Below are 27,891 nucleotides of genomic sequence, written 5' to 3'. Positions count from 1 at the left end.
AAGGGGTGTAAAAATAACTTTTTTCCTTTTCATGACAAACTTGAAATAGGGAAAACTAGACGTGTTAAAAAAAAAAAAAAAAAAAAACAGCAAGGAGGTGTGTGTGCTCAGTAGCCCTGGAAGCAGGGGGGGGGACTTTAGTTTTGGCTGGTGTGTGCTCCTTCCACACAGCTGGCTTGCCTTGCGCAGCTGCTGCTTGGGATATTTTGACCTGTGAAAACTCGGGCCGAAGACGGAGCCAGATCAGTCTTTAGCAAACCGGGGTCTTGGACGGTGTTGGCGGTTACACCCAAAAGTCTGCTGCAGCTGATTCAGATTATCCAGGAAACTGACTCACGAGAGGGATTCACAATGTGCTGTGCAGCCCTGTGTATGTGTGTATGAGCGGAATCCCATTCTAACTAAGGCAAGTTCTATTAGAACGGAAAAGCCTTGTGAACATTATCCCATCGCCACCCAGCGCTGAAGACCTAATATCGCTCATTAATTAATTAAACACTAAGCCCAATTAAGCAGCCCCATTAAGCACTACATTAGACAGCAGCTGGCACATTATTTCCCCTTTGTAAAAGGACCATCATAATAAGGGAACATTATGAGCTAAAACATGGACTGAATCCGCCAGAGATCAGATGGAAAGCACAAAATGATTTCACCTTGTGGAGTACACATTAACCTGAAAAGGACGGACTGAATGACGGTCAACAGAAAACGTGCACTCAATGGTTTGTGGGAGAGGGATGTGCGGACGTGGAAACCGAAATCTGCAGGATCAACAGGCTGTAAAGACCTAACTACACTGGCTACGGATTTGATCATCGATATAAAAAAACCTGCATGAATCCAAGTGCAAGGGTCACATCTTCTTCCATTTTGAAGTTCTGTATGCGCTTGCTTGAAGACATCATTCCCAAACAGACAGCCATGTGTGCTGCTGACCGCCTCCTCTGGGATGGTAAATGGGAGAGCCTCTTGACTACAGTGGCCGTCTTGTTTAAAAGGTCTTGGCAAAGTGGAACCGCGGTCATGAGGAGTCGTGGTTGTTTGCTGGATTGCGTGTTATACGAGAGGTTTATGAGCCACCGTTCAGAGGGCCTTGTTCGCAAAACGTTAAGGCCACTCTCCGCCCAATGCCAAACCACGCTCATGAGCCCGATAGCTGAATCAATCAGTAACAGATGAGAGCAGCAGTTCAGCTGACGATGACTTTGTCCCCGCCATAACTGTCACAGTCTGACAGTCTGTGTGTGTCTGAGGTCGTTAAATAAGCATTTCTCCTACATAATACTTGTTCACGTAATATATGGGCGGGTGGTGACGATATTAAATAAATAGGACAGTAGTTTAAACAATACTGTCTAGTCTACAGAATACCTGCATTGTAAACATGACATTAGGATTATGTTTTTAATCTCAAATTGTTTTTACAACAACGTGTCTACAGACAGACAGACGCCGCCAAGACAAACACAGGCCCGAATATGTGAGGCATGTTGGCAGGGCATAATAAAACATTTACACACCGATCAGTGCAAACAGCTTCCAAGAGGTGAAGTGTGTTATCTAGAGAGAGAGCTGCTTATGTGGCATTTCCCAACTTCTGAGACGTTTTAAAGATTCTTTCAAAACATGTTGGGAGATGTGACACCTTCAAAACACAGTCTGTGGCTGTGTTATTCTTTCTGTGTTTTCAAGCAGGAAATGGGTGACATGTTGCTTATTTACAGAAGACAAAAAAAAAAGATTTCACCTGTTTTGGGATCCACGTCTGTCTGTAGGTGAGGTGGGGGATTCCCCGGTGTGAAGTGCTCATTGCTGTAGGTGATCAGAGGTGTGAGAGGGTGCACATGGTGAGGGTGCTGTACCACTGGAACCTTATTAGACTGAGAGAAAGGAGAAAGAGAGAGAGAGAGGGAGGGAGGGAAAGAAAGAAGAAAAAAGGCCAGGTTTTAATATTTGGAATATAGGGGGGGGGGGGGGTTAAGAATTTCAGGCGCTTGCCACAGAATTACAACTTTGGTCTGAAGGCTCTCGGGGAGAAGAAGAGCTATCAAATTCTGGCTACTCTCGAAGGCGCCAAACCGCCCAAACCACAGCGAAAATAAGTGTGGTTGGTAATTAAAAACACTTCTGCGGTGTCACCCTGGAATTGGGTAACACAATCTAAGAGGGCTTGGGGGGTTGCCAGTTTACATTTGGGTCTGATGTGTGATGAGGCACTTTTTTTTAACCACAGTTGCAGTGAAGTAATCGATCATCTGTAAACCACGAAATCAAGGCGGCACGTGTAAATCCACAGTCATTAGCAGCTGCAGTCAAGAGCTAGCAGGCTCCGCTAGGCTCTCCTCCCTCCCTTGCTCCCCCGGTCTCCTCTCTTCCTCTGGTCTATTCCCCCCGGGGCTCGGCACATGGAGGGTGTGGAGGGGGGTAGATTGTAATAAAAGGGTAAGGAGTGAGAGGAGGTGGGGGCTGAAAATCCATTTCTGCATTTTTGCCAAATTAGTTTTAGCTATGTAATCTTCTCTTTGTGCTCCTAAGTGATGCAGGCCCCCTTTTTTTTCAATTACCCAAAGATTACAGTGGAGCTTTAGGGGTGTGCTGCCGTCGGGCCCCTGTGTTAACCGGAGCTCAGCCCCTCATCATCGGGCCCAGGCCGAGATAGACACTAATACACACACACACAGTCCCCCCCGACCAGACACTAATACACACAGTCCCAAAGACCACAAGATAACCAGATTAGGGCTCTGCTGTAGATTAGGCCGGTGGAGGAGGCTGCTCTCGCCTCTTTACCCACACATCCTTATCCTGCCCTCAGCAGTCAAAGAAGCAGCACTAATCAGGCTTATCATAACATGGATGATATGTTGAGGGGGAGAGGAGTCAGACTCCAAGCTGCTTGTGTGTGTGTGTGTGTGTGTGTGTGTGTGTGTGTGTTCAAGCTGCTCTCTCATAGGCCACACAACCTCATTAGCGACTTTAACTCATGCAAAAAAAAAAAAAACTCCTCTACAGTGGCACATTTCCAACTGACTTTGAAAAGCATTAATGGGACTAGATGTTGGTAGAGGGGCACACACATACATGAGACGAGCAATTACCCGTTGCGCATTGACAATACAAATGCAAAGCCCAGAGAGAAACAAATGTTTGCAGATCTTAACGCTGCAAACCAATCTAGTTCATATCGAGCCTATGCCAGGGCCCTAATACACCCAACAGTACCCCCTTCAGAGCCCCGTGCAAAATGTTCAGTTTGGAAGTGAAAGCTGTCCGTATGTATGGTCTGCACAAGCCTGGCCATCCAGACCTTTATTCTGTAGCGGCAGTATAGTGGGGGAGGGAGGGAGGGAGGGAGGGAGGCATTCCCTATTGCCATGGTCCCAATGAAAGATTAATGAACCCCAGCAGAACTCCAGGGAGGCCGAGAGACTCCTGGGACTCATTCACAGCCCTGAGCTGAAAAGGCTGCTGAGGAGAGAGAGAATGAGAGAGGGGCTAGGGGTGTGTGTGTGTGTGTGTGTGTGTGTGTGTGTGTAGAGGGGACGGTATAGGTGGAATGGGGTTCGTTAGAAAGACACACAAACCGAGGCACTACATTGTTGTTTGGGGGGCTCCTGAATCTCCTCGTATCTGCACATCTAGAGTAAAGGGATAAATAAATAAATAAAAACTGGTAGAAAAACAATGAGGATGGGGGCTATGACAGCTGCCAAATGTGGCTGATGAGTCTGCAGCTGAGTGCTAGAAGATGGCCTCTCTCTCTCTCTCTCTCTTGTCCCCTTCCTCCCTATCTGTCACCTCCTAACCTCCTCCTTAACGACTCCCCGCTCCTCCCTCGAGTAATGATGTGAAAGAATGTTGTCGATTCTTCATCTCTTGCTGCTGAAAAGCTTTAGTGGCCATTTAAATGAGTTCTTTTGTCCGGAGGCCCCGGCCATTGAGAGGACAGTTCAAAATGCCCATCCACTGGGTCCACATTGAGATGGAGGGTGTTAGAGAGAGAGAAAGAGAGAGAGAGCCTAGAAGCTAGCCGATTTACATCATAGTCAATTGTGGTCTAAGAGTGTGCTCTTTTTTTCCCTGAAAAGCCCACAGTGAGGGAAATAGTAATGGTCTGGAACAACTGCTGCCTCCACAGTCGACTACAGACACTGGCTGGATGTGTACAAGAAAAGAACTCAGCAACATCAAGTAAAAGTTTTGGTAGTAAGTATGTCTGTGGCTTTTGCTGCTTTGCAATAATAATACAAAATGACCCGTTTACTGTAGTCATCTTCTCAAATTCCTTTAGAGGTATTTCCTTTGAGTTGTATCTGCTGACATGAGTGAAAAGGATTGTGAGGCCATTGGTCTAAAACTCACAACCACAGTGTCTCATCACCAGATCAGCTGGTGTGTACTTTCCTTTGGTGTGATGCACTTAATCGGCTCTAAATCATCGCTCACGCAGTAGCATCCACTTTGTTTCCCACTGACGTTAAGGCAGCACCCGGTGGTCCCAGCGCAAAGGAAGCCCTGCACCTGCCCCTGTGGCCACCGTGGGACAATGCTAGCCCCGGGACTCGTCTGGCAGGCTCCTGGCTGCTTCAACCGCACGGAGCCACGACAAACAAAAGCCAAGAGGCGACGTGGGAGGCTTCACTCAAAAGAAAAGAACATTTCCTGCCCCTTACACCCTGCTGACTCGCATCCTACCCACCTCCTCGGTCATTACAACAAACAATTACAGCAGAAGACAGACACACACACACAGTCAGGATGACTAGATAGATATTCAAAGCCTGGTTCCACATAATAATAAAAAAGACCATGAAGAATAATTTGAGAGCCCACACTGTTGTAGGCACATCAATGAGCACATTGACTCTTTTCCTTGTCCAGGACACACATGGCGCCTGCTGCTCAGCAAGGCCTGGAGCAGTGAAGAGCAGGCAGCATAGAAGGTGTAGTTGCCACCTCTGGTTATTTACTTAATATTAGCCTTGGCTTACTTTATTCTATTCTACTCTTTTATCGCCAGTTAATAGGCTCATATGCTTAAAATAAAAGAAGCTGAAGCCTGAATGTATTTTTGGTGTATGTTACTTTGATAACCTTTTTTTTATATATAATTCTTTTGGCATTTTGGCTTTATTAGATAGATATAGAGAGACAGAGTTGACATGGGGCAAAGAGGGGAAGACGTGGTGCTTTCTTTACAATATCTGCACATCTACTAGCCGGTGAAGGCTAGTGGCACTATGTATCGTTCTGAAGACCTTGAACAATTTAACAGAAGCTGCAGTCCTGATACGACGTATATACAACCTCAAAGTATTCCCTTCAGCAGCTTGTGACTAATGCTGTTAGGCCACTGTGTGAATGTGAAAAGGGCATTTTTTGGAAGTGGACAAAATGAATGAGCTGCTTCAAGTCAGGCCTTTTGGGAGGGAGCGGCTGGGTACAGGAGAATGTGTAGGGAGGGGTGTGTGTGTGTGTGTGTGTGTGTGTGAGAAAGTGACAGCACGACAGAGTGAGACAAAAGGGAGGGGGACAAGAGAGGTGGAGGGCCGGACAGGAAAAAGCTGTCGGCGTTGCATTTCCGCCTGGTGGCACCTCGCAGGGCCAATTTGAGCCCTAAATGTGAAGGTGGTGACCTTGCAGGGCTCAGGGGTTTAGGCCTGGGTGGGGGGCCTGAAAAAGCCTCTGTCTCTCTGCTTCATGTCATGATATGATGAGTTGTCACAACAGCTTGCGGGGCGCTAATGAGCTGTAGTGAGGGGAAGGGGAGGCCGGGGAAGAGAAGAGAAGGGGAGAGAGCGATGTGGGGATGACAGTGCCTTGATGGATTGAGGTCCTCTCAGGCCTCCAAATTCCAAAGCAAGCAGAAAAAGGCTGCCAGAGCGCCCTGAGCCTCTCTCCCAGAGCGTGCAAGTGGCCCTTATCCAAGGCACATAGAGTGACACTGTGCAGAAACACACACACAGCAGCAGCAACACCGGGGAGCTTGGGGAAAGTGTCAGGGAAGAGTAATTTGCATGTGTGTGTGAGTTGTGTGTATTTGATTTGAGCAAAAACAAAAAGTACAAACTGTGCTGCCACCAGTCTAATGAATCATCTGGTATCATTCAGTGTCGTCCTGTTGAAATGTGTTTACACACGATTGCCGTTTTCCCTTTGGGAGATGTAGAGTGCCCCCTCCAGGCTAGAGAGACCTTTATCTCCTAGCAAAGCCTATATCATACCAGCCAATGTTCTCACACACACACAGACACGCTGAAACACACACACAAGCCCTGGTAGCTCTCAGTCAAATCAATCCTCAGATTCAAGCAGACAATCTAAAAGGAATACTTAGAGATTAACGGAAATGCAATACGAAATGCTCTGACAAATTAAAGGCTTATCAGAGCCATGATTCTGCAGCATACCATACTGATTAAAAAACCATGCTATTTCAGAAATAATACTTCTTGGTTAATCAGTGAAGAGAAATAAATAAAAAGGCAATATTAAGAACCTGGGAATTGTAGGAAGGGGGAGCAAAAGGATTTGAAAAGCAGATATGGAGGTGTTGATCAGTTTTCTCTCGCAATGAAGATGCGTCTCTGAGGGCAAGGGGGCTCCCGAGACCACAGTATATTTAAAAGTTAATCTATTCACTTTGCTGCAGTGACATGCCGACTGCTTGATCAGAGCGCTGAACAAAAATATTATGTGGGCCAGAGCCTTTGCTCCCCTTCCTCCTGCTCTCTTCGCTAGCACTCAAGTCGTTCGTCACCATTTATTTTCGCTTCCCATCTTTGATAGTCGGCACATCAAATGGAATCGCAGAAAGGACATGTTCTGATATGTCACAGATAAATAAAACGCACAAATAGCTTAAATATGAAGTGGTGTTTGGTAGAACTGTTGTATTCTGTGAAGACAAATCGCCTCTTAGACACACGTGAGTTAACACTTTTTCTTTTCAGTGTAAACAGCCTCTTGAGCTCTCGTACCTGAGTTAAAGGGGCTTCTCTAAGAGGTGATATTGTATCACAGTGTTAAGAGCCAGGCTGAATTCTGCCTTTTGAAATGCAATCAGCCCCTCAGAATTTGAGTTGAAAGCCGGGCAATTAAGAATTTGAATTGGATGGCAACATTAACAAAGGGATATGTTAATATGTGAGGTTATTGAAATCTTATTTTACATTTCATGATTAAGACATGAGCTCGATCAAATAATGTTTTGTTGAGTGAATAATATTCTCCCTGAGAGAACATGTTTCTGAATATGTACTTTTTAAATTAATCTATATGATGCTTTTACAATGTCAATTACTTAGGCCTCAATTTAAGATAATATTAAAAAACAAATGATTTTAAAGCATGTAAAAACTAAAAAAGTCTGTAGAGCATCAGTCTTGTAGATTCCATGGTTTGACCAATTATAATGTATTGAGCATTTCCACATGAAGACACACACATACATACTTTTCTACCTTACCAACAGTGGACTGTCATTCTACATTGACCAAGTGTGTACAAACATACATTCATACCTTTCCAAAAGTGGATTGTCATTTTACATTGACCAAGTGGGGACCTCTATTTCTGGTCATTCAAAAAATAAGCAGAGAAAACAAACACAAACAAACAAACACACACACTGACACACAAACTTAAGTTTTTATATTTTTTTAACAGAAAAAAATAATCAGATGGCCACAACTCTCTACATCCAAATATCAACCCCCTCGCTCCCTCCCCCCTAAAACCCAACACACTACAAACCTGCACCACAACAAACAACAACAACAACCTGTCAGAATAATGCTATAAGCTCTCAGTCTTAAGAAAAAGCAGAGACAGTGAAGAATCAGGCGGGGTGGGTGGAGGGGGGGGGGGGGGGGGGCAATGCTGTGTTACTCACCCAGCTGCTCAGATTGAGGTGCCAGCAGCCCACCTGCTGGAGGAGAGAGAGCCCGGGGCCCAGGACTCCTGCCTTGGCTCCCAACTCCTCCGGCCCGGCTGAAACTCTATCCCGCGGGTACATGACCCCCTCAGTCCCCCTGCCCCCCCTCCTCCTTACACCTGCCCCCCACCCCACGATCCTTGTTCTCTCTGTCTACGCTGGGGAGAAGAAGCCCTCTCGCTTCCCTCGGCCGCTCACTCTCCTCCACTTCTCCTTCTTTGTCTGTTCCTGCCTTGTCTCCTTCCTCCACTGTGTGCGAGGAGTGTGTTGCCGGGCATGTGTGTTTATCGCCCCCCCTCTCTTTGCACTCGGCTGACCATTTTGACATGAGAGATTGTGTGTCTGTGTGTGTCTCTTGAGGTGTCCAGAGCAGGCTATGGGGTCTGAGGCCTATAGTTTCCCCCCACACCAAGACACAGACTGTCACCACAGACCTCCCCACCCGCCCACATCCATCTTTGAAAGAAAAGGAAAAAAGAACTCCCCAAACCACAGGAGCCCTTGCTCTACGCGGGCAGCGGTCTCCTCTTCTTTGTCAAGTGAAAGTTTTCACGCCGGTGACAAGAAAGTACAAAAAGTGAGCACCAGACAGAGAGAAGGAAAAAATTACTGTGAGATGCTTTTTCAGCACTGCAGCAGTCTTCCCACAAGCAATACTCCAGTGAAATATATACACACTCACTCACACAAACACACAAAAAAATCAGTTATTACCCAAATCCCTACTGTACATTGGGTCTGTGTATGTGTTTCATAGAGTATTTGTGTGTATATGTGTGTGGGCTCTGCTGTGCCTCCAGGATGCCCAGAGACGAACTGGCAGCTTGAAAAAGCTTTGGCTACAAGGTAAAGTGAGCAAGGGCGAGAGATGGAGACAAAGAGGAGAGAGAGAGAGAGATAGAAGCAGAAAGAAAAGAAAAAAGGAACAAGACACAACAACATCCACAAAGGGAGGGCAGGCTCAGCAAAGTGTGGCCAACAGTCACTTTATCTGTGTGATGCTGACAGTCCCCTCTTCGTACCCACGTTCCAGGGGCTGGAGGGGACAACCGAGGAAGTCTTCACTCTGACACTGAAGTGGCACCTTTTTTTGTTGCAATCCTTTGTATTATTTTTTTCTCCTTCGTTCTCCCACCCTGTTCTTTTTTTCTCTAAACAATACTTTGGAGTGGAGAACAATTCTTCTCTTTAACTCCCCCCTTCAACTCTGTCTCCATTCAAGGTTCACGTGAACAAGGCCTCAAGCACCTCCTTGCCGCCCTCTTCTCCCCATTCTCTTTCCTCTGCAACTATTTTACCTTCCAAGTCCCATCATTCTTCTCAACACTAAAGTCAAATGTTATGCTTCAAATGGTCAAGACTGATTTTGAAACAACATGAAGAAATGTAAGAGATTAATTTGGCCATCAGTGCACATGCAGTTAAGGTGCATACAAAGGGAAATTCCATCAGTATTTGATGAATACTTTTAAATTTTGAAAAAATAAAAACATTTTCTTATATGTTTGTGGGAACATTGCTGAGAAAGATTTTTCTGCACTTTAAACATTTAATATTAATATAATATTTTTTAGATGCTTCAAAAAGGAACAGCATATAAAACAACACAATACATTTTTTTCAAACATCTCAGATACAATTTCTTATAGTAAATTAAAATGATTAAAATATAACATTCATGAAAACAGAATGAACTGTTTCTAAATTGAAGGATCATTTTCCATTTGCCATTCTATAATTAATTAGTCTTGTCATCCTTTAATTACCTTTTATAACCTCAAACAACCTGAACCTGGCTTGTGACCATGGCAAATAAAATATTTATGGAATTTTTTTATCCATCCAAGCACAGTAACGTTGAATATATTTTTTAGATAATCAGATAAAGGTTATTAAAAAAAAAGAAAATAAATATTTAAAGAAAATAATTATTTTAAGTAAGGGAATTTAGAAATTAAAATGAGATAAATATATCTTTAAAAGAGAGGTCAATAACATAAAAGGACAATGGTTTATCAGCTGCATTGAGGCATTTTAAAAGTTGGCAACAGAAACAAACTAAAAACCGAAACATTTCTCTTTACACGCTGTTCCTTTTTTTCCCCTTTTTTTTCTCATGTACTCATTGAGGCGCTCTGTCACTGTTAGGACCCTGCTCTTCCCCTGGCCTGCAGCAGGCAGCCCCGAGGCCCTTAAAGCCAAAACAAAGCCCTGGGAATGTCCTTTACACAGCTCGGACAATAGCGCGGGGGGCTCCCGCTTGACAAGTAAAAGAGCCCCGACAAGGCGGTGGCTAATTGCCTGCCCTCCCTCCATTCAGCCAGCCTGCCACACTCCTGCCATCTCCTTTTGTCCCACGTGCACTTTCTTAAGTAAACTGCCAGTTCGCCAGCAAGTGATGGACAGCTCACAATCACACAGCCACAATGGCATCAACGCCACAACACGAGAGAACACAGTGGGGGGGCGAGAAAAAATATACTCTCCTCTGTCAGAGATGTTCGCACAAGACCAAAAAAGTGTGCAATACAGGAAACAATAAAGGAATTACAGAAACGTGTGTAAAAAACAAGAACAGAACGGCCTTGACCTTTAAAAGCTCAATATTCTTTTCATATAAATTTGAACAATGTAAAATAAAAACAGTTAGAAAAAAAATACTGTTAAAAAACAAGTCGAAGTTCAAAGTCTTGGTTCTCTTCTTTTACCTTTAACTATAAGAATTACAGTGTAATTGTCATTGAAAAAAATCACATATGATTAAAAATGAAAGATGCTTTAAGACTTTAGGCATTAACTATTACAAATATTAACCTTGCTGTATTAATGTTAACAGATGCACAGGAATAACATACCATCCAAATGACTCAAATCTAAATGTCTATAAAAGATAATATTTTAAAGTGCTTCAGTAAAAATAGTGGCATTCATTAATCCGATGTAATACAATTGTGTTTAACAATACAATAAACAATAGTCATATTTAGTTTGATGTTATAGAATAATACACCCCTGTCAGGCTGTCAAGACAAAGCAATCAAACACTGCCTTCCATTATCCAAATTGTCAATCTGTCACTTAGCAACATAAGTGTTATAAATTGCCAAACGGAGCCCAGATAAAATAGCCATGAATAAATCCAGTCACAACAATATATATAAAGCCAAATAAGCAGCAGAAAATAGAGAGAAGCTGTAATTAAAATGTTGAAAAAGTCTTACCATTTAAAAGAGCTGTATTTGGGATGCTGCTCGGTTCCTGGTTAAAACAAGCATGCTGGCACTCGTGGTAGTGCACAGACTCCAAGCAGACTCCCACCACCATGTCAGCCACTAATCCACTGGGGGGCAGCACCTCATCTACGGCAACCCCCCTCGCTTAACGCCGATGGGTTAAGGCGATAAGAGAAACGGCCGGGCAAGAGCCAAGGCACGGCCGGAGAAAACTTAGGACAGCCAGCCCTTCGGAGTCCCAGAGCAAGTGTCCATAGCTGGCTGTCCAGTCAACTCTCAGCCCCCCTTCATGCATTTACAAACGGCACACAACTCAGGCGGCGCTCCGCTCCTCTGCCGCGCCTGACCGGGACTCCCTATTTCCCCCTCGCCCATCTTCATATCCCCCCTAATAAGCTCTTTTGTGTCCATCTCTCTTTTCTTTTGGATAAGTTGAAAGAACAACAAAAAAAGGGAGAGAAAGAGAGAAGGGCTTTCAATTCAGCCGGCTTGGCAGACATAAAGGTCGGTGGAGTGCCGTCTATAGGAGTTGCCCCCTAACTTGGCTAAACTCAAGCAGCAGGGTGTCTCTCGTCATGTCATTAATCCCCAAAACTAGCCACGCTCCATTCACCGCTAGTCACACTAAATTAAATACAAAATCACAAAACACAAACGCAGAGCGGAAAAATGTGACAGAAGAAAAAAAGAAGAAGGTTTTAGAAAGCATTCCGATTCCAGGGCATAGGGAGTGTGGCGTTGCAGCCCCACGTTCGCCCCTCAGTCCAGCGCGTCGGTAAACCCAATTTTTCAAAAAAGCAGCCAGACAAAATATATAAAAACAAAAAAAAACATTTATCCCCGAAAGAAGCTTGTCATTGTAGTGCAGCTTTATGCACCGCCATCCTCCAACTCTCTCTTTAAGATAACTGAGAGAGGGGGAAAGGGAACCCCAACTCTCAAGTCAAACCTGCCAGACAACAAGCCAACAACAGCATTTAAAAAACATACCAAAACAAATACTAATAAATGGATACAAGCCTCGTATGGTTTTCAGGAGAGCTGGCAAAAGAAAATTCAACCCGGCCAACTGGAGGCTTGAAGAGAGGAAGCCCACTCTTAAAGCCGTGATCCGACCATCCACACTATACCACCGCTGTGAGCCTTTTAACCACAGTAGAGAAAAAATGACTATTGATCTTCAAATAGCAATAATTGAAAAGATCAAAACGATTAAACAAAACAAAAATCAAGAACGTGCTGACTTACCATCTTATGCTCCTTTTTGTGGTAGGTTTTTGTTTCGATAAAAAAAATATTTGCTCAAAGATGCAGCATTGGAAGTGTCAAGATTTTTGTAGCCGTCTCTTGATCGTATTACTTCCACAGTCCTGGCTTCCAATGCGTCTGAACTTTTTCCCTTTCTCTTTTATTTCTGTTTGTGGTACCTAGCCTTTTTTTCCCCCCTGCTTAAGACTTAAAAAGCCTTCAGCTCAGCAAAGCAGCACAAATTATCTTGCCACCTTGCTCAGCTCTGATGCTTTGGCCGCTAACTTTGGAAGGCCCTTTACTACTGCATCAAAATTAGCATTGTCAAAGCAGTTAATGAATATTAATATTGTATTTGTCATTGGAGCTGGCCCATTGCTGAACTCCAAGTCATCCATCAGGGACAAGATTAAGCACACAATTATTTCTGACTGACAGGGACCAAATCTGGAAGATTTTTTTTCTTCTCCTCCAACAATTTAAAGAAAAAGACACAGCATCATCTTAAGGTACCTCCCATGAGACCAGACAAGATTAATACACTTTTAATGAAGCAACATTTTGTGGTGCATGAACAGCAGGAACCTCAAGAAGAAAAAAAAACGGGAGGAATATAGAAATATTTTGACTCGTATTTTTTACTTTTTTTTTTTTAGGATTTAAATCATAAATTACAGATGACTTTGATGACGGCAGACAACATTTAACATCAAAGAACCGTCCTTCTTTTTCTTTTGATCAAATACAACGGAATTATTCTCCTTGATTTTTTCTTTTTTAAACAAAAGATGATCTGGATTTGATTTTTTTTTCACCTTTGTGGGAACATTGAGAGAAATAAAGATGTACAATCGCTGCACGGTGAATGACGCCGGCACTACATTTAAGATGAAACATTCATTAAAAGCCTGGACCTCCAGCGCTCTCGGCAGAGCCTGGCGGAGCGCTCGGCCCTGAGGACCACACATGCAGCCTCCTCCATCAGCAGCACCCTGCCTCAGCGCTTCATCCAGGAGCTTTCTCTCTGCGCTCCGCTACTCGCTCCCCACACAAACAGCTTCACGCTAGGCACCGCGCCTCTGTCAAACACAGCTCTCTGAGCAATTTGCCAAACCCTCATCAAATATGTCACAATGCACAATTTAAATATCCTCGAAATAATGATGTCATCCCAATCCCTTTTGGTGAAAATGATTTTCCAACACAGTTAAATAAATATAAATCTCTCTTTCTCTCTCTCTTATCTGAACATTTGCATTCATACCTGTTCCTGTCTTGAAAAGATGACATGCAATCTTCTTCATTGCTCTGTACCCGAAGCATCATTGTATCTCCGTGCATTATTTTTCAAAAAGCAAACGCTTTCTCTCTTTCCTCGCGTATAGTAAATTCTGAGCAACACAAGCCAAGCTTTGAAAGCAGCATCCGTCCTTTTTTCAGCATAGATCAGATTTATTTTCTTCGTTCAGTGATTTCGGCCAGAGGATTGGCAGCATTCAAAATCGTATTTAGGTCACATCAAAACTTATTTTCTATTTGCGCCCGTCTATATAATAAAGGGGAAAGCATTGAAAGGGGGGTTGCAAGAAAGAATGGCAGATGTGGGGCACTAATGCCAGCGGCCCAGTGAATTGGTGTGAGTGTGGGGGTCAAGCTGCGGCCTCACCTTGGAGCGCCGGGCCCCTGCTGACCACCCTGCCGGCTCTCTAATACCATTAGCAACCCTTAGATGAACATACTAAATTGGCCTTTTGTTCTCCAGGTGCCGACCCAGCCTCACCAACACTCTGGTGTCACAGATCCATATACAGATGGCATTGCCTTTTTATCAAATGAATAGCGCGCCCAAGAAAGCTCTGTTTTCCCGATAATTCCCATCTCCAAATGCCGTCGGCATTGCCGGATTTCATTTTTCGGAGCTCAATTCGCATCTTAAACTTTAGTGACAATACCCAATAAAAAATATTTTTAAATTGTTACCTCAAATTATATTATTATACTGATAATTGAACTATTCAAATTTCGTACTAATATTTACAAGCTCTCACAATGAGACGTTTGATGCTTTAGATCCAATACAGCATGAAGAATGAAACATTTAATAAAATTAGGAAACCAAAATGGATTTTCCTTTTTTTTTAATAATTTGTGTCTTTTAAAACTTATTTTGAACTGGAAACATTTTATAATTTTCTGCTCAAAAAATTTGAGAAATAAAATATTTGTATTGCAGATTAGACTTTACTTCACATCAATGAATAAATAAGTCCATTATTACAATGATAATTTAAAACAAAAACAAATTTGGATGTTGAATGTAGATCTCCAAATTCAAATGACTGCGGAGGAATGCCGCAAATCAAATTATAATTAAACAATTATCTTTTAATTGTTGTGACACAAGCACAGACACTGATTAAGTGTTCACACGAGGCTGTCTATGAACACAGGCAACCGAAACGCAGAATCCCACGGCAGACTTAATTCAAGTTGAGAGCCTGAAAACAGGTCCAATCTAGGTGAGGAGGAGAGACGGGAAGAGAGAGAGAGAGAGACGAGAGGGAGCGGAGCAGAGCCGAGCAGAGCGGCTCTGTGGCCCAGCGTGATCACATCAGCACTAGTATCAAATTAACTCTCTGACTTTGAAACTTATTGATCTGCTATTAAGACACTAGTGAACTTGATGAAGTGAGTGCTGTAGGTGACTCTGGGACTTCAAAGTCTCGCGCCAGCCACATAAAACAAGCCACTTTGATCCCCGCTCTGCTCCTCCGATCTGGAGAGGGGGCTTCACAAGGAACCCCCCAATTCCTCTCCTCTCTTCTGCCGCTCACCCCGGGCCCGTGCTCCAGCTCTCTCTTTCCCTTTTTCTACCACGACTGCTCATGCCCCAAGAACACTGGCAAAGCACCCGGGTGCCACACAATGTTCAATCGCAACACATTTTCCACACAACAGTCAGCAAGTTGAGAGCACAGTGGTGTACAGCGGTGCAGAGCAGATACTGTATCCTTTTTCTGATTTCTACAAGAACTAATAAACCAACACACACACATATACACACACACAGAAAATGCAATATGGTGTCAAAACAACTGCTGGAATAAGGCGGCCATCTAAGCGCACTGGCATTAAAATTCAGTGCCGATAAGAAGGGGATTCTTCATGCCAAATACGGCATGTAATAAGGTCGGCGATGAGAGAGACAATGCAGAGTGGGAGATAGCAGAACTATTGTGTGGTGAATACATCCCCCTCTTCGCTTAAGGCAAGTCTTCCCACTACATTAAATACTGTGCGCTGCCAATCACACCTGCCTATTTATTTTTTTCATTTTGTGCCACTGGGTGGAGGTAGTAGTTAATGTTTTCACCATGCACAGTATAACTATAATATACTGAAGCAGACACAAATCACAACCGGCCCACACAATACATCTTTCTCTCTAACAGCTAAAGATATTATTGGACAAATGTAAATAAGAATAAAAAAGATAAAATATATTTTTTTTTCATGCTCATTTTACAAGGAGAGCAGATTGCAAGACTAAGAAACAAAATCTGTGGTTCACCCTTCGCTGAGCTGCTAACTTAGCAGGACAGAGCTAAATAAATATTAACGGCTAAATTAATCATCGGCAGGACAGTGTTTGCGCTCAGGCTCCAGTGCTCACAGGCGGGGTGTGTGGGTGTGTGTGTGCGTTTGTGTGCGAGCGCGTCTGCACTTGGAGTGCCGGGCTAAGCTGTGTCTGTTTAATTAAGAGGGGTAAAACAGATGACAAATGCGAGACAGTTAAACATTTAATGTGTGCTTATCTCCCCCCGTCATTTATTTAGTTGGGAGAGATTCAGAGTGGGTGGCGTTTAAGAGTGATGCGCCGGCGAAACGCTGGTGGAATTAGAACGCAGCCTTGTGTGCCGTGACAAGTCAGCGAGCAAGACGCAGCCATTTCCTGACAATTGTTTTGACGTTTTGCAACTTAATTCTGTTTGATGACAAAGAAAGGGATTACGTGATAAACACATATACGGGTTCTGCAACACAGCTGTCTGTGAAAAGCTAAATAATATAAAAAATAAATGAGTTTCAACGTAAGGACACAGTGTCACTTAATTATGGACATGGTATTTTAAGCAGCCTTGCCAAAATTGTCAAAACAACCCATGCAATTAAAAATTTAATTGTATCAAAGGCCTGGTTTCTCCTTCATTTCACCTGACAAAGTATTAAAAAAAATTCTGGATGATCCCCATTGTGTATCTGGTGCTGATGCACATTGCCTAGAGTCAATGTCAAATCCCAGCTCCAGTAGTCCCGCAAAAAACACAGAACGAACAGTGCCCGCGGCACACACACATCCCTTTGCTCAACCCCACTTGCAATATCTCACCCAAAGTTATCGCTTCCAATGTGACAATGTTAAAATGAAAAACAAAACAAATTATATCATATATATAAATATAAAGGGAGAGATAGGGAAAGAGAGATAAAAAAAAAATGGGTGGCGAGGGGTTGGGGGGCGGCTGGGGGAAAGAGAAACTCAAGCTAAAAAAGCAAGAAGAGGGAAAGGGAGAAAAAGGAGAAAGGAGGAGGAGGTGGTGGAGGAGAAAAAAAGCCCTGTGCCACAAGCATATATAAGAGAAACCTTCACCAATTAGTGAAGAGAAACGGGAGAGGGAGCTGCCGCGGCGTCGGCACTCAAAGAGCCAGGCCTCGCGGCGAAGCTGTCATGTCGGCAGGATTGATCAACAGGCCTGCTATTTCTAATGGCATGTTGTCATGAAGCTGCAGCCATGGGGAGCCACCTGCCTCAGTCCTCGCACAGCACTCCGTGTGTGTGTGTGTGTGTGTGTGTATGTGCACGAGTGTGTTTGTGTGCATGAAAGATTGGGTTGGGGGTACTGCAGCAGCCATACCTATTCTGTGCCCATATATCTTTTACTAACAATTTAAAAACAGCCTGGTACCTCCTCCCACTCTCTGGCAGTCTACCTTGCCTATCCCTGAAAGTGGAAAAAATGTGCCAACCTGAATCCTTCTTTATTCTCACACAGCAGAGCCAAGCTATTGTAATATCCCAACACAATAGATACAAAATGTATTGTGTGTTGAGGGAAAATGTAAATGAAAGCAAAAGATAAAGTAAGGGTAAAAAGGCTTAAATAATAATAATAATAATAATAATAATAATAATAATAATAATAATAATAATAATAATAATAATAATAATAATAATAATAATAATAATAATAATAATAATAATTCTGTACAGATACAAATATCATTTATTCTTTTTCGTCAATTTCACTTTTTTCATGGGGCATATTTTCATCATTCAACGAATCAATTCCTAATTCGACTGTATGACAGTGCATTACATGGATTAAGATATCCTGAATTATCATCTGAAAGGCATTGCGTTTGATTATAGCCCATTTCATTTTAATGAAAAAAAAAACTGTTGAAATAATCAGCAGACAATGGTAACTCATCTGTAAAAAGTAATCGCAAGAAACGTACAATCAAAAACATGGAAATTTTCTTAAATAAAAACGGTTACGTTTTTCAGTAATACAGCGACAAAAAAAGCCTGCTAGGTTGTTGGCCTCGGCAGCCAAAACAAGCCCGGCCTCGCTTACAATAAAAAGTCAAATAAAAGTTACGGAACTTGAGAGTTCAAGGTACCGCGGGCTACTTGGAGTGCGTGTCACGTACAGTTAACCTTTTTATCGGGCGCGCCTGTGGTCTCATCAGTCGATGAAATTCCTTGCCCGCGGCGGTGGCTTAGCCGAGGGACACGGACCAATAGAAAAATATTTCATTGTGTTAGCATTTCAAATGGCGAGTGGAGGGTGGAGAGGAGGGCATTTGGAGGGGCGGTGGGGGAAGAAGCTCGAACCGATCGTTGCCAGCGGAATTAATTGCCTATTCTGAGAATAATGTCCCTTATCCACGATCCTCGGAGGGCCGAACGCTAGCAGAGGCCACTTTTTTTGTTTTGTTTGGTGTCTTCAAACAGAAGAGCGCTTAGGGGTACTGGCCGTATTAGGGGTTTAGCTCAGTCCCCTTCAGGCCGGGAAAAATAATCAGAAGCACTGAACCAAACTCAACTAATCCGTACCCCAATTAAAAGTGCCGAATCCACTATGCGGAAAACGCTAATGTGAATCACCGAATAAATACGTATAAATGTACGATACATTTATATATTTTATTTTATTAACAATTAGCAAAATTACAAATAATTTGATTATTAGATGAAATTCACTTAAAGAGAAAAAACATGAGAAGTAGAGCGGCTAGGTTTGGCTTTCAGCCAGCACTCGATAAATGGCTCAAGATGGCCCGACCCTGGTGGTGCTTCTATCCTTTTATTTAAGGGGATTTAAGTTCAGGCTCTGTTACACATTGGCCAAGCATATGCAATGACCCTAACTGATATCGGTGCATCTTTTAGCCACATCTTAATCTTACCCTTTTAAAGCTCCCCGGCTTTTCAGACTCAAAACAGCATTAACAACGACTATTGTTCGGAAGGACGCAGCCCTGGGAGACGACTCCATGGAAAAGCCGGGCCCGGGCTGGGGCGAGGCCCTCTGGAAAAACAGCTGCTTATGCACTCCAATCAGTGGGAAACAAAACCGAAACCCAACTGCTAAGAAGGGAGGGGGGGGGGGAACACAGTTTTCTTATTCCCCCTTGCGTTGGAGGGGGCATCCCAAATGCTCCATCCTTCCATATCGACCTCTACGGGCCCATTCGTGCTAGGTGTCGATTTCATCCCTCGGCAGATGGACGGGCGAATTCGCAGCAGTCCCCATTACACGCCTCTCCTTCGCTCATTGTGAATTCAGTCAACGAAGTCAATCTTATTAACTTCCGCGCCGGTTCACACATGACATTTTCTTCAATTTTCTCGCCGACATCAAAAACATCAATTAGCAGCTCGAAAATGGGAAGGAGCGAATGACAGAGTACGATAACGCCGACTTATTTGAAGCCGAGGGTAAATCTATTCTCCAGTTTTGAATGTGTTCATTACAATTGCATTTTCAAAGAAGACCTCCAAATAGCAAAGAAATTAAATTTATCTCCTAGAAATGTCCAGAAATTGTTTTTTCCCCCCTTTCTTTTTTTTCCCTTTTTTAATCCTGTGTCTATCGCTCCGCCTCAGTGGCTGACACAAAGCATTGTGGTGCACTATTTTCTTTTTCTCATTAGAACAGATCACAACTCCCACAGAAGTTGAAACCCTATACTATAAACTCTGGTGTAACCCGTAGCAATCTTTTCAAAAGGAGTACAACATTTTCTTTAGGAAGAAAAGGAGGCGATAAAATAGCCTGCGAGTGACCTACAGTTTTAACAGAAAATACCAGACGATGATAAATGCAATGTCTATTTGCACCCAACAAGGGGAGCTATTATCAGATTAAAGAAATACAACGCTTTAGAGAACTGCGCTGACTGCCATTGGTATTTATAAATCTTCAGAATCAATCATCACATAGGTGTTTATCATCTAATTTAAAGACACTTTGGACTGTTCAAAATGTATTATTACATTTGGTTTTGTATTACATTGATATTGTTCAAATGCTATTTAAATAATTTTCAAATATCAAATCTATTCAAGTTTGCTATACTGGTGTTTACTAACAAATCATGTATTGTCTTTACATACATTTTAAGAATGTATCCTCTGTAGAAATGAGTATTTAAAATTTAAAATATAGTGCATTTTATAGTAAATCTATAGACCACATTACCAACCCATTTATAAAAATATTTTTACATTTATTTTGCTGCATAGATGAGATGTTGCTGTGTAAATAAATAAAGAAAAAAACATTTTATCCACAGCCTCATTGATCAGTTCCTGCTACTCTACATCACGGCTACATCAAGATGTGAAATACAAACCTACACATTAACGGAGCACCAACTCCGATCACTGACAATTGCAACGTGTAACTCAATAAACCTTGGTCCGTAACCTTTAAGTAAATGCTATTTTTTCCCCGATATCCAAACAATGTCAGACGGCTTCCTCATGCTTGAGTTACATCTCCGAGGGGGTGAACAAAAGCAACTTTAGTGGCTTTGGATAGAAACTCTTAATGCGATGATGGGGGGGGGGGTACGGGGGGCATACGGAGCAGTGCGGATCACATTCCTCCGGCCCATTGATTTCTGATCTTTTGACATTATTTAGATGCTTTTTATTTTCTTGCCCGTCTTTTATTCCATGTCACAAAAGACAGCAATGTCCAAACAAGTGAGGTTGGGAATATCTACTATCTGTCAAAGGAGCAGGCTTTTCCCGGCATTAAATCGGCCAAATGCTCTGACGCAGTGCCGAGAACCGGCGGGATGAAAATATCACTCTTTATAATGGAGGCTAATCAGATTTCGGATGCCGTTTGCCTTCTAGCTAAAGGGAGATGGAAGGCGCGGGGAGAAATAGGGGCTGTAACCAATACACTCCTAGTTCATCGCCATCCTGACCTCAAGACAAAAGGCCTACACTTAATTTCTCACATCTGATCTACATGCTATATCCAGCCCAGAAAAAATGGATCACGCTGTCAAAATCTAAATTACTACTAAAAGTAATTGGTTGCCTTTTTTCTGTTGTGAATAGACACGGCTGAGGAAGGGGACAAGACGGGCATGCGAAATGCAGAGAAAGACGAGGAGATGCATCTGTAATACGGCTGTCGGCTGAATGTTGAACACACAGTAGTGATCAGTTCCATTAAGCAGGGATTTGATCATCTCCCCCGCGCTCTCTCACAGCCCGGCTTCAGATTAGATCACTGTGAAAATGGTCAAATGGTGTGTTTATCTCCCTGTAATTATTTTGATGCAGATGACAGAGATTGGTTGTTTGCATGTGGCTTGATGAGTGTGCACAGTGTGAGCCAAGACACGCACACGCACCCACGCACACGCTGACACACAAGCACACACACAGTAGCGTGGAGAGAGCTGAATGCCTCCTCTCGATGCCATTAACCCATTAGATAGTTTTAACAGTGGCCAGAAAATGATGTTTCCATGTGCAGAAGAATAGTCCCGAGCCGAGTGCGCAGGCAATTACAGCGCCGTAATCCTTAACTTATGACTAATATTAATGTTCATGTCAGGTGACACAAATGGACTTTCAATGAGACTGAAAGAGAAAACCTCAGGCAACAATAACTGAGCTAAGCATACAAATGCAACACCTCTACACACATCTTTCTCCTGTACTTGTGGTGTTTAAAATAAAAAAAATATTTAGCTCTCCGTCCGTGGATAAAAAATTATTTGTACAAATTCCAGTCCAGGCTTTATGCTTCTAAAGAAACTAAGTACATCCTTACAGATATGTGACATGGCAACAGGGACTATTTGAGAACAAAAAACTACAGAATTAAGTGCAACAAAATGTGGGCATTTAAAACTCATAATAATAAGGTCAAGTTTTTGGAATACCTTTAATCATTAGCAAAACAAGTCTCTCTTTGCATTAATTGAGATACTAAGTGGACTGACCCCATCCATGTGAAGGAGTGTGTTACTGTGTTTCCACAGGCTGGCCCCCTTAAACCATGTGGTGACCTTGGAGTGAAACGTTCCCTAATCCTGAGGGGGTGTTAAAGTTTAAGAACTACTGCACACACCGCTAGCCCTTCCAGAGAGATGAAGAGTTGTACGAGAGATTGTCTGCGTGACGGATCGGTTTTCTCTCTGTTCTTAATAATCACCTCTATTTTCACTTCACTCGAGTTAGGCTGTGTCACTAGATTACAGGCCCCCTTTCGTATCTACCTTTCCAATTACTTTTAAGAGTTTTGGATGGACAAATTTGCGCTTTCATGTCCCGTGTTAGCGGATGAGACGCTGCTTCTGGCCATGAAAGGAGAGTTTTTTTAATGAGCTGAGGTGAGGTTAATTGGTACGCTAAGATCCTCTGAGTCATGTGCCTCTATATGAAATTAAGTCCATTTCCTGGAGTTTCCCTTGGACGTATTTATTTAATAACAAACACTCCAGCCCAATTTTCTCTTCCCACAGAGAAGAGGGGGGAGTTGGTGTGTGTGTATGTGTATGTGTGTGTGTGTGTGTGGGGGTGGGGGGCAGTTATTTGGTTATGTGTGTTGTGTTTTACTTGCCTTCACCGCCCAAAACTGTAAACTCTATCTATCTGTGTTTGTGTTTCTTCAAAGACCAATGGTGTAATGTCAGCCCCCATTCAGAATCCTCATGAATGTTCTTTGTGTTAACTGCAAATAGAGCAGTGTTTTCCACTGATACCTGAAAGCTAATTACCAGAAAACGTGTGTTTGTTCATAACAGTACAATGGGGCTGCATGAAGCTTTTTTACTATTGTTCTGATTGTTCTTACAATAAGGTAAACTTGCAGCAGCCCGTTTGTTGATCACTGCAGTTGATTCAACGCGAGGGAATGGTCGCCGCTGCACACACACACACACACACACACTCACCACGAAACACTAATCCTCCACAAATGACCAAGGCCTTTCACTTACTATTAGGAACTACATGATGTGAATCTGCCCAGACTAAGAGACCTTGTAATCAACACTAGTGAAAATGTGTTAAGTTTAACGTCTCGTTGAGGGGGGTTCAATGGTCCTGACAGTGTAATTACGGGTTGCCACCCCAATGCAGCGGCCAGAGCACTCAACACTAATTCAATCCATCTTCATTTCCAAAAGCAACGCCCCTACCATTGATGGATAGTTATCATTAGAGAGTGACAAAGCACTGAAACAACTGAGGCGTAAGCGGCAAACTGTGTGTGTGTGTGTGTGTGTGTGTGTGTGTGTGTGTGTGTGTAAACTGTTCGTAAAGTCAGGGAGCAGGAGCATGTGTCCTCTCAGATACACACTATTGCCCGAGACAGCAGGATTATATATTACTACAGTGAAGAATACGGAGAAAGAGAATGGGGTGCATCCTTCACACACACACACACACACACACACACACACACACACACACACACACACACACACACACACACACACACACACACACACACACACACACACACACACACACACACACACACACACACACACACACACACACACACACAAATACATGGGATATCCACATAGAGCCTGTGTACGTGTTCACATACTCGCACAAACAGTTTGGCTCACTGTGACCCCGACACACAGAGAGGCTATGGCTCGATTCACCAGCCTTTTATAGCATGCTGCTCAGACTGCTGACAGACAAACACGCACACACCCAAACAGACAGGCGCACACACTGACACACACACACACACACTTGTACAGGTCTGGGCAGAGTCTGCAGCCAAAACACTGAACCACAGGCTGTGATTGAGGCCGACTGGTTCGCTCCTCTATATTTTCAGTCTATATATTCAGTCCACCCTGGGCTGTATATCTTAATTATGTGCCTCTGCCTTTTTTTCCCTAAAAGAAGCGGGTGACAGAGTCTGCAAGTCAGGCACTGGGGCAGCAGCAGGCCACTGAAATGAGGCCCTTCCAGTCTTTATGGGGCCTCCAGCTCAGCCAACGCATCATTACATTACTTTTAAGCTCCGAACAAAAACCCAGCAGAGGCCTCGTTCCCCGTGTCTTTCCCGGTACAAACGTGCTCGCACGCCGCACACACTGGAAATCTTCCTGTTTGTGGCATTTTTTTGTCGTATGAAGTTGTACACCATCAGAACAAACTGGAACTCCAAAACTTTTTTCGGGGGAAGGCGACAAGGCCGTGAAAGACTGTAATGAGTATATAGCTCAAAAGGGTAGAGGGGTGGGTGGAGGGGAGACACATGGCTAGAAGAATTCTTAACCCAGTGCTGTGAGCTCAATGTGATTATCTCTCCTTTTTCCATGCAGGTCGAGGCTTTAGGGGTCACCACCGTCTCATTCTCTCCGTCTCTCTCACACACACACACACACACACACACACACACACACACACACACACACACACACACACACAGGTTAGACTTTGCCATTTCAATGACTCAATCGCATCTGGAGCTCTCCATCGATTTTGCTCAGTGACCCAGCAAAGGCCCATGCGGCGAGCGCTCGACCCCCCCTCTCTGAATTAGACCACGTTCCAATGGGGAGCCAGTATGACGGTCGCCCCTGTCCGTTAACCAGGAGGTGGTGCTACTGGGATGCGGTGCGCTATTCTTTTTTTTATTGCTCATAATAACACTGAAAAGCTAGCGGGGATTTGTTTTGGTGGAGGTTTTTATTCATAATGGTGGGGATTTAAAAGGCTTCTCTGACACCTGCAGTTGTAGACACTTCCTCAAAGACACAGACGCACTCTCTCTCTGTTTTTACTGTCGGTGTCGATTTAGCGACGGGGAGCGCTGAGAGATTCACAGTCAGGTATTGCTGCCTGCTTGAATGCATGAGATTCTCAGACTTGTGAGCTCTTGTTCCGTTTGGCTCACGGTGAGGAATGAATGGTTTGCTAGTACGTCCCTCCAAACTCAGCGCACATACACCCATGCAATTAAATTTGATGCTTACTCATACACATTCCTAAATGTGCTATTACACACTCACACAGTCTGTACGTTTATACAACAGCTCCGGCGATTTCAACACATGCATGCTGGCAGGCGGGAGCGAGATCGGCAGGCCAACGTAGCTGCCGTAAACTGGCTGGCCTGCTTGCAGACCCTGCAGTTTGTTTAGCAACACTCCTTTTGACGACGCCCGAAGGGTGCAATTAAGCCCAATTAGAGCCTGTCAGTTTTATTAAGAGGCACAGACTGGCCAGGCTCGGGGGCAGTGAGGGGTAGAGGAGGGAGGAGGAAGAGGAAGAGAGGGAGGAGGAGAGTCTGCAGCACCAAGCTACTGCTATTTGGAGAAATAGCAAGCAGCACTGGGAGGAAACTGGCATAAATATGCTGCGTGCCACACTAACGGATACTAAACAGAAATGACAGCTGTGGCAGACAAAATGACTAACTGGTGTTATCCAGCGTTGGACTTGAAAAAACAAAAGACTTGCCAAGGGCCTGATCAAGTCTTCACAACCAGGTCAGGTTGGGCGCGGAACCTCGGGTGCTCTCAGTTCAGATACATAGAGATTACCGTTATGCTGCCACATAAAAGCGACTCAAAAGTGCAGTTTTGTGATCAGAGGACCTAAAGCGATCAATGGATGACAAAACCAACTTGTCTATAAATACTCACTGGCTACGGTGAATGCCAACATGTGTGGATGCAGATGTCACAAAGCATTTTCGGAAGGGGGTTAGGGGGCTTTGGTGGCTGTGTGGTTATGTGAGCCTGCCCCTGATATATTAGTGTGGTTGTGAATAGAGCAATACAGCTGGCTCGGAACAAAAAAACAGGCAGCATCTCTTTCATCAGCAAAAAAAAAAAAAAAAAAAAAGAGAACGCAAATGAATGTATCATTCCCTCACAATTCCTTTTCCGCCGACCCCTTGACAGAGATGTTTACAGATAGCTATCATTCTCCCCTCTTTTTCACATTTGAGCTTGGACACGTTTCAAAAGACGGGGCCTTTTCATCTCCCCGCTCGCTGTGAGGAAATTTGCTCCTTAATGGCTTTGAAAACAGGAAGCACAGACAATAAAAACAGGAGAAGTGAGAGAAATGCTCCCCCCCTCCCTTCCAATGCTCCCCCTTCAGATGCATCCTTTGCGGCGCCGAGTGCAGCGGCACACTGCTGCCGTGCCAAGGTGCCAACTGTGCCAGTCACACTGACCTCCATCTGCAGGCAACTTGATACCATCTCTCCAACCGCCGCGCACTCCCCTCTGAATGGCTTCGCTCAGTCACAGTGAAGTCTGAATGCCATTCAAGGCTCAGGCTTGGAATTGTGTTTCGAGTTTGTGCGCTATTGTGTTCTTTGTTCACAGCTGCTGTGTAAAAAAAAATAAAAAATCCTTTATCACTAAACTGAATACTAAAAAGGGTTGTATTGGAGGAATGCACACAGGAATACATTACTGCCAATGTGCAAATCATTCCACTATCAGGCAAATTAGAGCGGATTTTTCACAAGTCTTTATCAATGACCCACAGAAGAGCGAGGTTGAACTGCTACGGACCAGCTCGAGTTACTACTTAGGGATGGTCTCTTGCCAAGCGCTAGGCTTACTATTTTAATAGTATATGTAGGTGTCTGTTTACTCATGTTGTATTCATAATTCCGCCTCCTGCAGGGCATCCGTGTCCACTGAGTGCCCTTGAACATGCCATGAGTAGTCTTTCTGCGCCTCAACTAAAAAGAGACCTGAAAGACAGCTACACACGCTTCCGCACAGTTGGATAAAACAAACCTTAACCACACAACTCAACCTCACCAAAGAAGTAGCTTTTTTCAAAAGATGTTCAGAAGAGTGTTTTTTTTTCTCTCTCTCCCTCTTCTCGTCTTTGCTTTTTCTCTCCCTGGGTAAAACAAATGCATCATTTTCAGTAAATAAAAAAAAAAAAAAAAAATCTTTACTCCCTCCTCTCCCTCCCATTGTGCCATTTCCGTGTATGGAAGTGTTCCCTCATATTGATTTTTTCCTCCCAGGCAGGGCCCTACCCAACACGAGCTAGCTGCTTCCTTTCCAGAGTCATCTCCTTGTGCCTTTCTCCTTTTAACTGTGTGTTACTCTTGTGGCATAATGTACAACTGGCGAGGGAGGGGAGTGTGCAATTGGAGGGAAAAACTGATAAATGCACTTTAAAAAGTTTCGACTATCGATTTATTTTTGATGCAGATGGAGAGAAAGGAGAACTGTTCCAAAACGTGCTGGGAACCTTTTTGATCACTACTACAGTTGAGAGTCAGTCGGTAATCTGTTGGTAGTAAGAGTAATATTCATGGTGCTTGTTTGTCCTTGCAATACATTGTATTTCTATGTATTGTGTAATGGTAAAAATGCTGATCCTATGCGGCCGAAAGGCTTCTAAATGTAGTGTGCGGCATGCGCTATCTTCAAGGTTTGCCGATGTGTTTGCATCATTAACGTACACAATTGCCTTGAGAAAAGTGTCGATTCTGATGGAAGATGTCAAAGTGTGTACATAAGGTCTATAGCTTAATTTTTTTAAATTATTAAAAATAAATAAAAATTGTAGTCTTGTAAGAAAACTATGGTCAGGAGTCTACTTATGGGAGTTGCCAGGTTTCCAGAGGCAAGAAAAAAAGCCAAATGGAAATGAGTAAGTGAAACAGTCAAGAGAAGGAGTGATATATGTCGGGAATATTTCTGACATCCATATACTCATATAAAACAGGATGGTGAATCCAAAGTGCCAGAGAGCCATGTGCAGAAATATCCAGAGATGAAGGGGATAACAGGAGTAATTTTCGAGCCACTGCAGCTCCCCATCCACCACAGCTTCAGCTCCCCACTCTGTCGGCCCCTCTGTGATGAGTGCCTGTGTCCACTGGGGGCTACAATTAGCCCATCAAACTCATTCCA

General features: G+C 43.5%; 1 protein-coding gene across 13 annotated transcripts in view; it reads right to left on the bottom strand.

Moving 5' to 3' along the window:
* The window catches only part of tcf7l2 (transcription factor 7 like 2), an 88,006-nt gene that overhangs the window by 14,485 nt on the left and 45,630 nt on the right, over nt 1-27,891 (bottom strand). For all 13 annotated transcript variants that reach the window (XM_080049625.1, XM_080049633.1, XM_080049635.1 and 10 more), the window contains one exon: nt 1,751-1,883. In XM_080049625.1, coding sequence (XP_079905751.1) covers nt 1,751-1,883 — 133 coding nt within the window. The remainder of the gene's footprint in view (nt 1-1,750; nt 1,884-27,891) is intronic.

Source organism: Ammodytes marinus, assembly GCF_949987685.1.
Source record: "Ammodytes marinus genome assembly, chromosome: 20".
Taxonomy (NCBI): domain Eukaryota; kingdom Metazoa; phylum Chordata; class Actinopteri; order Uranoscopiformes; family Ammodytidae; genus Ammodytes; species Ammodytes marinus.
The sequence above is the reverse complement of the archived record's forward strand: the minus strand, read 5'-3'. Positions and strand labels throughout refer to the sequence as shown.